The 12,708-nt window shown below is 56.8% G+C and overlaps 1 protein-coding gene across 3 annotated transcripts; it reads right to left on the bottom strand.

Annotated features, from left to right (window-relative positions):
* Positions 1-298: 298 nt before the first annotated feature.
* Positions 299-12,500, bottom strand: ALG12 (ALG12 alpha-1,6-mannosyltransferase). Of its 3 annotated transcripts, none has more exons than XM_036762186.1 (11): positions 12,354-12,500; positions 9,297-9,415; positions 8,617-8,883; positions 8,371-8,503; positions 4,674-4,847; positions 4,142-4,336; positions 3,312-3,415; positions 2,525-2,748; positions 1,463-1,632; positions 1,282-1,357; positions 299-1,001 (listed from the first exon to the last, which is right to left on the bottom strand). In XM_036762186.1, exons 3-11 carry the CDS (start codon positions 8,776-8,778, stop codon positions 770-772), a joined length of 1,470 nt encoding a protein of 489 aa, XP_036618081.1. In that variant the 5' UTR covers positions 8,779-8,883; positions 9,297-9,415; positions 12,354-12,500; the 3' UTR covers positions 299-769. The 3 variants fall into 3 exon arrangements, with proteins under 3 accessions (XP_036618081.1, XP_036618082.1, XP_036618080.1); XM_036762187.1 differs by having other exon boundaries at positions 12,382-12,493; XM_036762185.1 differs by having other exon boundaries at positions 9,297-9,412; positions 12,354-12,483.
* Between the last annotated feature and the right edge of the window lie 208 nt (positions 12,501-12,708).

Raw genomic sequence — 12,708 nt, 5'->3', positions numbered from 1 at the left:
AGGAAGGAATGGGGAGACCTGGGACCCACATTGCCCAGAGCCCTTTGGTTCTTCCTTGGGCTCAGACAGGCTTCCTCCTCTGTTCCCACAGCTCTGACCCTCGCCCAGCCCTTCTCACGAGGGTCCCTGCTTGCCCCTGGCTCCTCTACCACGCCCTTATTTTCTTGAAGCTATTTACCCCAAGGCGGCGTCAGGAGGGGCCCCCCAGATACTGGCTCAGACCTTGGGGTCTGGTTTACCCTCCCCCCACCCTGACACACACTGACCAGAAGCCACAAAACCCTCTGCGGACACCAAGTAAGAAAATTCCTTTACTTTGGCATGGTATAGGTTTCACCGCTCAGTCCGGCTGCTGACGTCCCAAGTCGTGCTCAGCGAGGTCACCCATCGTGAGGACAGAACCAGGCTCCAAGCTCCGGCTCCCTGGGGCCGAGGCCTCCTCAGCACAGAGCCCCCCATGACCGGGGAGTTGGGGAGGAGCAGGGAGAGGCCCCTCAGGATTGCTGGCAGGCCTGCTTGGGCCGAGGGCTGCCCAGGGGGAGAGCCACAGGCCCTAAGACCCTGCTGGAGGCTCTGCATTATTCTGAGAAGGTTTTATTGTGGATATGGGGGCAGGCCCTGCCCGGGGAGGGGGCAAAAGAGGCCTGTGCCCAGCAGCATCGTTCCGGGGCTCAGCTGAGTTCCTGTCCACCACGCTGTCTGCACATCACTGAAAGACGGCCACAGGGGTCAGCAGGGGAGGGGCCGGCACTTTGGGCACCGCTGGCCTTCAGGAGGGCCTGAGCAGTCTCTCCAAAAGCACCAATTTGGTTTTCAAGTTCAGGTCGAAGGGAGGTAGTTTGGTGAGGTTCAGCTTGACGCCCGTGGTGCCCGCAATGTTGGCCAGCACGCGGTGCGTGTTCCGGTAGTGGGACAGCCGCACAGGGTCCATCTCCAGGAGCAGGTGCGTGTAGGACATCATGGGCCCTGCCCCAGGCTGCAGGCCTTCCCTCTTGTCATACCTGGGAGAAAGAGCCAAGGAGAACCTGGGACGCCCTGCCCCTGCCCAGCGCTACCTGCCTGCTCACCCGCCAGCCAGAGGGGAAGACAGCTTCCAGTCCTCCCCAGCAACCACCAAGCCTCCCGCCATGTCTGCAGCTGCTACTGAAACAGCCACGAATGAGTCATAAAATAGAACTCTCTCCAATGAAGAGACCGCGTTCTGGAGCAAAGCCGAGGACGGCGGGTTCAAACCCCAGCTCCGTCTTCAGCCGCAGCCTCTGCCCCCGGCGGCACACGTACCTCCAGTCATCGTTGACCTCTAAAAACCGAGAGACGCCTGTCTGCGCAGCGGCCACATCAATATGAAGCGCCACATCTAGGGAGAAGCGAGCGGGGCGGTGGGCGAGGATCACCCCCAAGAGCGCGTCGCAGCTGAGCCCTTCTCCTCCGCCCAGTTCCTCCCTGCCAACGACCCATGTACCTGCTTTGGGGGGCACCAACTCATGGAGCTTTTGTATGGCCACCCCTCCAGGGTAGTTAAAGTGGGAGACATACAGCGACGTTGCCGAGTACGTGGCATTTACCAGAAGATGAGCCACGACCAGGAGGGAGCCAAGCTTGTACAGCCAAGACTTCCTGTAATTGTTTAACCTGAAAGAGCATCAAGAATCAGGCTTTTACCAACCATGCTTCCACCAGCAGGGGCATGGCAGAGTGTGGCTGGGCATGGCCAGGCACAGAGGGCAGCTGCCCAGGTTCCCTCTTCACACCTTTCTGCCTCAGTTGGCTTAAAAATCCCAGCCAAGTAGGAACAACGCTCCCACTTCCACTCGGAAAAAGTGAGGTCCTTCTTTCCAAACACAATTGCTCATTTGCCCTGGGTTCTGGGGGGCTCTGCTCTTGGGGTGTGAGGGCATGGCAGGGCAGGGGTCAGAGACCAGGCCCCTTGCCCCACAGGTCCGAACCTCAGTCTGATGGCTATGGTGCTCTGGAGAGCCACACCCGGCTATGCCCCTTCCAGGCCCACGCCAGCCCTAAGGCCCAAGGGCAGATGGGCAGAGGGCTCCTCTAGAATTCCCATCATCTCCTAGAGGACTTTCTTAGGAAGATGGGGGAGGCGCCAGCATGGAGACATGACACGTGTGCAGAAAATCAATCCCTGTGTGAACTCATGGAACAGCCTCCTTGGTTACACGAGCATCGCCCTTGGAGGAAAGGGCACCGGAATTAAAAGAATGCTTCCGGAGGGTTCCCTGTAGACTCAGATCAGGCAGATCCAGAACCCAGTTAGGTAACTAAGGGAAGCATGAATCCCAGGCACCTCCACCGAGTCTGTCAGCAGAGACGGCCACACGCCACCATTTCTTTTAAAAACATCACTGAGTGACGCGTCTGGGAAGGGGTCACTCCCAGCAACCACCGTAATAGCAAGGACCCACATCTCCCGGAGCCCACCTAAGAATCACTCCCTCCCCTCCAAGCCGCGGACAGAGTGCAGGTCCTGGCCCAGACCCCAGGTAACGGCCTTTCACTTCGCACTCACATGCGAGAACAGCCTTTGGCGGCCACAATGTTCAGGACGGGGAAGGTATACATGATGAAGCGCAGCTCCTTGTGGGGGAGGAAGGAGTATAGGAAGATGAAGCCCACAGCCGGCAGCAGCAGCAGCCGGGTCCTTCGATCCCACAGGCCCAGGGGCACGAAGAGGATGCTGAGGCCCAAAGCACGGGGTAGGGCCGAGTAAAAGTACCAGAGGAAGGGCGAGGTCTGCAGGAGCAGCAGTCAAGGAGAGAGGGCGGAGAGCAGAAGGTGGGGCTCATACTAGCAGCTCATAGCGGGGACCCCAGCCCCACCCCTGGCTGTTCAGGGCCAGCCAGGAGCCCAATCAGGACACCCCGAGGGGCAGAGGGGAAGGGACCCACCCAGGGGCCACCATTCATGGTCAGGCAGGCTCTGAGCTGCAAGGCAGCGGGAGCCCAGCCATCACTGCCCTTCTAATGGAGGAGCTTCTCTTTCCCCAGGCTGACCCAGCTCTATGAGGCCCACAGCAGGGCAGCTATGGTGCCTAGCAGACTCTGCCCATGTGAGGGTACATCCCCAGGAGCCTGAGGGACAGGCAGAGCGGAGTTTGCTGACAAGGCCGGGGGCAGCCTAGCCAGACAAGGCCGGGGACATCCTAGCCACCACCTGGGCGGCCATGAGCGTGAGCCTGGGGAAGCTGGCTGTGAGTTTCCGCCTGTGGACAAGTTACTGACAAGGGGAGCCGCGGCCTGTGACATCCGTTCTCCAGCAGCACCGAGGCCTTCTTGACCCACAGGCTTAAAGGATACGCCCCAGTCTGAACTTTTATTCAGAATCGTATTGTACCAAAGCACTTGGCCCTCTGGCCATAAAACATGGCGCCAGAACATGGAATCCACAGCGACCGTCAGTCCTAGAAAAGAAGAGAGAGCCAGTCTTCAGTCACTGGATCAGATGCGGGACTGAGAGGCCGCAGCCTCTGGGACCCCCAATGATCCAATCCCTTCACGCACTGAGGAAACTCTTAGGCTGCCTACAAAGGCGCTGAGGGACACCAGGACAAAGGAGAAACTGGCCCTGCCCTCAAGAAGCTTACACTCTACTCAGGCGAAGTCGCATGCAGGCAGATAAACTGAGTTAACTTGGGGAGAGAGAAAGCTGGCCAGGAGACAGTCCAGGCAGGTGGGAACCCATAGGGAAAGGCTGGGAGCCTGAGACGGGCACCAAGAAGGGCTCCTGGTCGAAAACACAGCAAGCGAGGGGGTCGCCACCAGGGGACACCTGGGCAGGTGGAGGCAAGGCCTCCAACCCCCTGAGCCTGCGTGCAAGGGTGACCCCTGAGGGCTCAAGCATGATTCTTTTGAGAGCTGTCAGGTAGAAGGATTAGAAAGGGGACCAATGAAGAGGTGACTGCAATGCTTCCGAGGAGACCAGCAGGGGATGGACGAGTGCCATTCTCAGACCTAACAAGACCTAGCCACTGACTGGAGGCCAGTGTTCCAGAGGGGTCCCAGGTCCTTAGAGAAAAGACCACTAAGAGGCTGGGTCTCAAACGCCTATAAAGGAGGGTCGGCCCCAAGCACGCACACTGATTGGGGCGGGGGGGGGGGGGGGGAGGGGCTGGGGGGGGGGAACTCACCCAGGCAGACGATGCCAGCAGGAACGGCGTGGCACAACACCTTCACGAGCGTGACCTTTCTACTTAACACGGTCAGCAGCAGCATGAGGCCAAGGAAGATGCACAATTCGGACCTGAAGACGATGATGGCGAGCGCTGAGAGCCAGATGAAGCGTGTGCGCTTCTGCTGCATCCAGGCCGTCAGGGCCAGCAGCACTGCAAAGACAGGATGGCGAGTGGGCTCCGGCTCCTCCCCTGCTGGTGGCACTCGAGGCCTCTGTCCCAGGGCCCAGGATGGGGAGGCCCCCCAGAGGGACCTGTGTGAGTCGGGGGAGCCTGGCCCTGGCAGCCTCTTCAGCCAAAGGAGGACACGATGTCCGGCCCAGCCCCACCCAGTCCCGGGGGAGCCCTAGTCAGGCTCTCTCAGCCACCAGGGCCAGAGCTGGGGCCCCAACAGTCCCGGGTTCAAAAGAAGCTAACTCAGTGGCCGGAGGGCTTCCTGCTTCTGCCTGCCTTCTCCAGGTCCCGCCCGTGCACCCACGTACCCCCATACCTATGGGCAGCGCAAACACATTGGGCAGCGTCCGCGTGCAGTAGAACATTAGGTGGAACTGGGAGGCCGTGATGAGGCAGAAGGTGGTGGCCACGGTGGCGCCCAGCTGCCGGCGCACTTCCTTCTGCAGTTTCCAGAGTCCATAGATGACACCGAGCCCCAGGACGCCTCTGACTGGGGGGGGAGGGGAGAGAAAAAAACCACCCTCATCACCAGCTTGTCAGGACAGTGTCTACACAGGTGGAGGACCAGGATTCCAAACAGCAAACTGACCTCATCCTCTACCCAGTCGGGTCTCACTCTAGGATACAGTGACCAGCCTGCAGTGCTTGGCCCCACCAAGGGAGGCCAGTGACATGCCCGGAGAAGGGAAGCTGGCCACCAAGCCAGGCCTCTCTCGGGCTCCCAGCCCAGTGCTTTGTCCGCAAGGAAACTGATCCCCTCAACTCTTGTCTTTACAGACAGCTCCTGGCCAGGTCTGGGAGGGTGGGTCCACTTGCCCAGGAGGGATGGGGGTCAGACAGCAGGATGGCTTGTTCTCCAGCTCACCCTCTGTTGGCCAGACCTGGCTTTCTGAAACATGGCTGAAGGTGGGACGAGACTGGCGTGATGGCGTGAAGCTCGGGGGAGTGTGGCGGGGTAAGGACCCCAGAGGTGGCCAGCATAGCTGCCTATACTCGCTGGGGGAAGCCCAAAGTCCCTGTGCATGCAGGTTGCCAGCTGGGCGCTGCGCCGGGTATCCCCTTCCCCAAATTAGCCCCCCCAGGGACATCTCTCACACATGCCCCCCTCACCCCCTTTTGTTGACCTCTCCAACAACCACTGGACCGGCCTGCCTCCCCAGCCTGACCATCTCTCCTCCACCCATGCTTTCTCCCAGTCCTTCCAAGAAGGGCCATTCTGGCCACTGCTCAGGGTCCCCCAGCTCTTCCTGCTACCACCGGAGCAAGTCTCTCCATGCTCACACTGCACACCCCCCGTGGCTTGTGTCCACACTCACTTCCTCCTCTGTGACAGCTATAAGCCGGCCTGCTCCGCCACCATGCAGGCAATATTCTGCACCCACAGCCCCCCACCTTTGCAATGAAAGGTGGCCGCAGCTACACTTCCTCAGGGTTTTGGTCCAACCTTTGACCTGTACAATTTTTAACCAAGTAATTCGTTCTCACATACCACATGTTTTTCCATGCCCGAGGAATATACCTGGGGTCTGTGTTGCCTTTCAGGAGATCAGACTCTGAGTGAGGCAGCACCTCCAAGGCCATCAAAGCCCAGCTGCAATGCCTTGACCCTCACCCTAATCTGTATCTGCAAAATCCTGCCCGACGCCACCTCCACCAGGAAGCATTCTCCCAGGTGGTTTTTCCTTCCCCTGAATCCAGCAACACCCGGTTTAGAGCTATCATGCCTTTTTCACCAGCTGCCTTACACTGTGGCCGTGAGCCTGAGATGCACTCCTTCAGCTGACTGGGCTAAGGCCCCCATCATTGAGCGCACAGGTGGGTCTCCACTGACGGAATACCCTGTAACAAACCTGACCCTTCACCAACACCAGGTGGGTGCCAGGCTAGTGCCCCACGGGACACCTAAAAACCTGTGGTACAACAAGATGCTAGCTCTTTAAATCTCACCTACAGCCACAACAGAATCAGCATGGATGGCCCTTGTGGAAGGAGCTGGACAAGCCCCCACCGGCTGTCCACACTGGTCACCTGTGGGCAGAATGGCTTGTGGTGCCCATTTACTAAGTGTAAAGAGAGCTTTAGAAAATGGACCAGGTACATCCAAGGGGCTGTCCAGAGGACAGCGCTGCCTGGGTCTGCTTTTCTTCGAGCGAAATTCTTCAGTGCTTTGTCCTTCCTTCTCGAAGAGGACCATGACATGAGGGAGGTGATGGCAGGACATGCTAGTGAAGCCTCACTTTCTCCTCAGGAGCCATCTGGGTCCAGTGGCCAGATACAGACCAGATATGACTGGAGATGGCCCTGATGCAGTGGGAAACCTCGGCCTTTTCAAGGTAAGGTCTTTCCCAGGACTCAGCTTGTCTGAGGCAGCACCCATTAAGCGATTAAAGCTAGCTAAGAAATGAGGCAAAGAATGGCCTCTTTGACCTAGTCAAAGGGTGGGGGGGGGGGGGGGGACAGGACCCTCAGGGTTTCTGGCCAAAACAGAGACAAGTACTATTTACTCTGAGCCATCAGAGCCAGAACAATGACCAGGTAAGGCTTGGGCTGGGAGCCAGAGTCCAACTCTGACCCTAAATGCCTTAAACCCCAATCCCTCCGGCTCTGTCTCCTTCAACGTTTTAGGCTGTAGGAGTGCCCAGATGCCCGTCCCATCCACCCACAGCACTGGGCTCAGGCAGCATCAGAGGGAAAATCTCCACACCGATTCTGAAGCTACAATCCTGCCCAGGATCAGAGTCCTAGCTTGGACGTGACAGGTACATCCCTTCTGCCTGCGAGCCTCAGCTTCCTCACCGGTAAGAGGAAGGGGCTGGATTAACGGGCTCTTCAAAGACCTAACACTGTGACTGTTTCTGCAACAGAAGTAGGTGAGTACTGCAAAGAGCCCGCAGGCATGGGAGGCTGAAAGGAAGAAGCCGGTGCTGAGCTCCCATCGGCAGTCACGGCCACTGTGAGGCTGTGGGGCATCTACCTGTCAGGGGGCTCTGGGAGGTCGGGGGCCCATCTACAGGCGCCACACAGGGCATATTAAATGCAAACGGTCCTCGTGTGAATGTAGCAACACTTCTAAGAGGCAGAAGCCAGGAATCCCAAATTGTGCATGGAGAAGCTTAGTCTTACACTGCTATGTGAAATGTCCTTGTAGGGTGCCCCGGGGGTGCCCGCCTGGGACAAAGCAGGGCTGGGAAGAGCCCAAAGCACGGACAAGCCTGATCTACAAAGATCTCTTTATAGCAGGGATTTACTGCCCCTAGAAAAAAATTCACTCTTTTTTGGAAGCAAGTGAACAAAGCTCTCAAGGATCAACTAGAATGTCCAATTGTGAGGAGGGAGGCCTTATGTCAGCCCCTCACTTTATGGGGGGAGATTCAAAGCTACCTGAGACCACTACAGAGCTGGCACCAGGATTTGGGGGGTCATCAGCCCCAAAGGGGACTGACCAGCCGCTTGTTGAGGCTGTCTCAGAGCTCTCTCCACTACACTCACGTCAAATAGTGAAATTAGCAGCCCATCTGAGGAATATCTTGTCAAAAGGTAAACAGTGGCAGAGAATCAAGGAATCTGAACCCTTGGCCACGACAACGAAGCATTTCCTAATGTGCCAAAGGCTTTTCCTCGGTCGGTCTTGCTGGTCCGCCTGCTACAGCAGGTGGTGTCCCAGGGTTCTAGGACGGGCAATAAAGCCACATGCTCATTTTAGAATGCAAACACTGCCAAGCGGTGCCCTGCGTGCCCTCTCTCTGCTCAGCAGAAGACAAAGAACTTGGCGCTCCACCAGAAAGAGCAGCCCTTTCCCCTGCCAGCTGGTCAGGAGACCCCCTGGGAGCCTGCAATTCACTACGTACGGAGCGGACAAGCAGCGGAGCTGGCTCCTGACTGGCCATTCAGCACAAAAGCCACAGGTTTTTCTAGCGCACAGGCAGAGGCCAGTGCCCGCACCTCGAATTCCAAAAGAAGGGAGTTTCTGGTGGTAGGAGAACAGCTGCTCCTGCACCTTCAAGGCTCCTTACCTATCAGCTGAGAATAAAATTTGGACATTTCCAACATGGACAGCACACAGATCGCAGGGCTGGAAAAAGCCGCGATTAAGATTGGCCCAAGAAACGTTCTTGGGACGACTCCCGGAAACTCGTGATGATCGTACTACAAAGGAAGGGGACACGGTTACCAAGCAGGGCATTTGCACACGGTGCTATTGCAGGGAGAGACTCCCCAGGCATCCAGAGGGGCCCCCTCCACCCCAGCGGCCCACTCGCCTTGTCCAGGTCCCAGCGGTGATAGAGGAGGTCATGGATGGCCTGAAGGTTGAAGCTCTCCTCCACCTTGGCGTAGGGACAGGCGGCAAGGTGGATGAAGGCGACGGCGATGAACAGGAGGAGCAGGAGGGGCTGCCGCTTGGCTTGTCTCTTCGCAGCCATGCTGGCGTTGGCAGGGGTGGCCCCCTCTGGGAGCCTGGGCCAACTAGTGGTGCTAGCCCAACTCTGCCTTCCAGGCCTGGGGAAGGAGGAGGGACAAGGCCCTGTCTTTGGGAAAACAACAAAGGAAAAATGGTAAAAACCAGACTGCAGCCCTTACCCTAGCTGCCAACCTGAAGCGCCGTCTCCCGTCTGACCCATACATCTATCATCCTCAGTCTCAAAACCTGCGATTCAGGCCTCTGAGCAAACAGAACACAGAAATTAATAAATAAAGCCCCGGCCCCACAGCACGTCTTGAACATCATTCAGATTGGCCGTCACTGGCCTCCAGTCCAATTTGGACACTTTAGACAAGAAGCTAGAGACCTCACCTAAGGTGACAAGGACAGTGCCAGGGCCATGTAGGGAACAGCTGCAGCTCTTGATCTCAGAACCAAACCCAGTGTCCATAGCCACATACACCTGTCTAGATCCCAGAAAGGATGCAGGCACAGGATGGGGAAAGGGCAAGGACTCACCGATGCTCTCAGTGGCCTGTGATTAAGACCAGCTCCTTCCTCTCTGTTCTTGTCATCAGACGGAGGTCAACAGAAACAGGACCGGGCCAAGGCTCCCCTTGGTATCCTCCAGAATCCTGCTGTTTGGGAGGAAAGCATCCTGTGAGCACTTCCCCTCTTTCCTGGCCGGCTCTACTCACCTGCCCCACACAGGGCCTGGAATCCTACCCCAAGGGCACTCAAAGAAGAACAAACACAACCAGCAGAATCCAGAGAAAGTTCCCATCTCCCTGACACAAGTGACAAGGGCAGCAGGACCAGAGCCTGCCCATCCAACGGCCTCCATGAGCTGGTTGGCCTTGGGCAGTGGGTGAAAGGCTCCCTCTCTCCAGGAGTGTCCTGGAGGATGTTCCACATCAACCACTTCTGCCCTTCCACCTTCCTCTTGCCTCTCAAATAAAGATCTGCCCAGCCCTGGGCTCACAGGGGGAACCTTTCATTTGTGCACTGGGGCCACAGGACACAGAACTTGACTTGAAGCCAATCTAGAGGACCCACATCTAGGAACAGCCATACGCTGCTGTAACTAGGGAGGGCAATTTAATGAGGCTCCACAGAGAGGGGGTCTTTGTGGACAGATGGTGGCACTTTGAACATTCCTGTCATTGCTGTGATTACAAACAGCTAAAAATAACTTTAGAGAAAAAAGACTGGAAATCAGAGGGATCTTGTCTCCCTTTTGGCTTATTCACAGAAAAATAAACTGCTTCTAACCCGAGGAACTGTTTCATTATGAGGTGAGGAGAAAAACCAAGGGAACATTTCTGAATGGCGCAACTACCACCTTAAAAATCACACAGCAAGGGGCAGCTAGGTGGCGCAGTGAGTAGAGCACCAGCCCTGGAGTCAGAAGGACCTGAGTTCAAATCCGGCCTCAGACACTTGACACACTTACTAGCTGTGTGACCTTGGGCAAGTCACTTAACCTCAATTGCCCTGCCTTCTCCCCTCCAAAAACAAAAATAAAAGACTTCAGTTATTTTCCACCAAATGGAAAGAAATTCTTCAGTATTTGAAGCCAGTGAGACTCAAATACCAGGGGGCAGTAAGCATCACTATCTTGAAAATGTAAACTAAGCACTGAGATATATTCTTGTTAAAAGCCTGGATGTGCAATGAAGATGGGCTGCGCCACGGTCACCTTGTGATTAAGAATGTTAAACTAACCAAACTCGCATTGGCACAATTCTCTTCCTGCTGCCCCAAGTGCAAACATTATTAGCCGCATTTCACAGGATAAGCTGAAACTCAGAGAGGTCAAGTGACTTGCCCCTGGTCACAGCGTAAATAACAGAGCCAGGGCCTGAACCCAACCAAGTCTTCCAACTCTGAGCTGAGTATTCTTTTCACTCTGCCAAGCTGGGAGAAAATGGGAAGGTAAAGCCATTCTACAACTTGTCACGAACATAGCTCCAGTCTTCCCTAGACCAGTTAGGATCCTCCCAAATGGCTGGGTGAGACCAACAATGGAGAAATGGGACCACAAAATGTGGAGGCAATCTTTGGGATCTATGGCAAGCAGGAGGAGAAGCAGCAAGGAAGCTCCAACTGTTATAAAGGGAAGTCCTGGTTACTACAGATTGTAAGCATGCAGGTGTTCCCTGGCGCAATTCTGGGGTGGATCGTTAAATACCGAGTGCTTGCCTCAGAGGCAAGCATGGCTATCCCAAGAATAGGTCATACAAGGTATTCCTGCTTTTGAGTTAGTAAATCCCATTAAAAGACTCTGGTGCCGAGCCCTGTCCATTTCACCTCGTCAGTTTCACCCGTGCTTCATCTCCCCAGCGTGGCCCCCTTCTCTCTGATCTCCTGCCCGGTGCTGGCCTTCATGGCCTCACACCTGGACTACTGCACAGCTCCTGGGAGGTCTGCCGAGCCCCAATCCCCTACTCAATAAACTCCAGCAGCTCCCTTTACCTCCAAGATCAAACACAAAATCCTCTGTTTGTCATTCAAAGCCCTTGGTAACTTGCCCCCTCCTAAGGCTTCAGTCTTTCTATACCTCACTCCCTACCACATACTCTTCAATCCAGGGATGCTGATCTCCTGACTGTGTCCATCTCTAGGCTCTGGGCATTTTCTCTGGCCATCCCCCATATTTGGAATGCTCTCCCTCCTCTGCTCCCGCTACTGACCTCCCTGGTTTCCTCTAAGTTCCAACTAAAACCCGCCTTCTATGGAAGCCTTCCCCACCCCCCTTGGTGCCCCCTCCATGTCTCATCTCCAATTCACACAGTACAGAGCTCGTTTGTGCGTAGCTGCTTGCATCCCTTAGGGCAGGGGCTGTCTTTTGCTTTTTAACTTTCTTTGCATCCCAGACACTTAGAAGGCAGTGTTTGGCAAACAGCAGGCATTTAACAAATGCTGGTCGACTGCAGGTGAGCCACTTGCCGGAGACCTGAAGGATGGCAAACTAGGATATAACCGTGGGATGGCAGCGCGCTTTTACAAAAGCTTTAAAAGTCCACCGGCATTTTCCAGAAAATGAAAAAAAAAGATTGTAAAAAGTGCTCTCAATTTAAAAAAATACTAAAAGGTACCAGAAGCCCTTTAAAAACCCTCGGTAAAGGGTCAGAGGGCTCGCATTAGTTTGGGACCCGGGGGGGGGGGGTGGAGGGGGGCGCACGGGCTTGCAGCCTCATCACTGGCTCCCCCGTCCCTCGCTGAACGGGAAGTGAGCTCCCCGTCACCAGAAGTGACCCAAGGTCACGGAGACCATCTGGCTGAGGGCTTCGAGGCAGGGGGCGAGGGGTTCGAGTACCGACCAAGTCCCGTCACCGCCACCTGCCTCTGTAAGACAGAGGTCATAAGAGCCGCGACGCGGCCCCGCTCCGACATCGCGGCGCCGATAACGGTGTGGGACCGATCGAGGCCCCCTACACCGGAGGAAAGAAGCCCGGGAACGGCGCCTTTGCCCGAGCCGTGCTCCCGCCACGGATGCCGTCCCCCCGCACGCCACGTGTCAACCCCGGGACTCTTGGCCCTCCCGCCTCCAGGCCCCGCCCGGGCCTCACTCGCCTCGGGTCGGCCAAGCTTGGCCGCTCACCCGGCTCGACCCCGTCCCCTGGCCCGGCTCCTCCTTCTGCCTCCGCGAACCGCACCACTCTCTCCCCGTCGCGCTCTTTCGCGCTCGTCGCGTCCCGCTGGCGTGGCGTGGCGTGGCGTGGCGAGGCGTGACGTGGCGCGGCGCACGCGCGTCCAGCGGCTAACGGTCGTTGAGCAGCTCCCGAGGGGCGGGCGCTCCGAGCGCAGAGGCGTCAGGGCTGGCGGGGTCGGGGAGGCCGGCGGTAGCTGGCCCTTTAAGGGCCGAGGGAGACTGGGCCCGCACCAAACATGGCCACCGTACTGGCGGGAAGCCGCAGTCTCTGCCCCT

This window comes from Trichosurus vulpecula, chromosome 5 (genome assembly GCF_011100635.1).
Source record: "Trichosurus vulpecula isolate mTriVul1 chromosome 5, mTriVul1.pri, whole genome shotgun sequence".
NCBI lineage: Eukaryota > Metazoa > Chordata > Mammalia > Diprotodontia > Phalangeridae > Trichosurus > Trichosurus vulpecula.
This window is presented reverse-complemented; position numbering and strand designations above follow the sequence as displayed.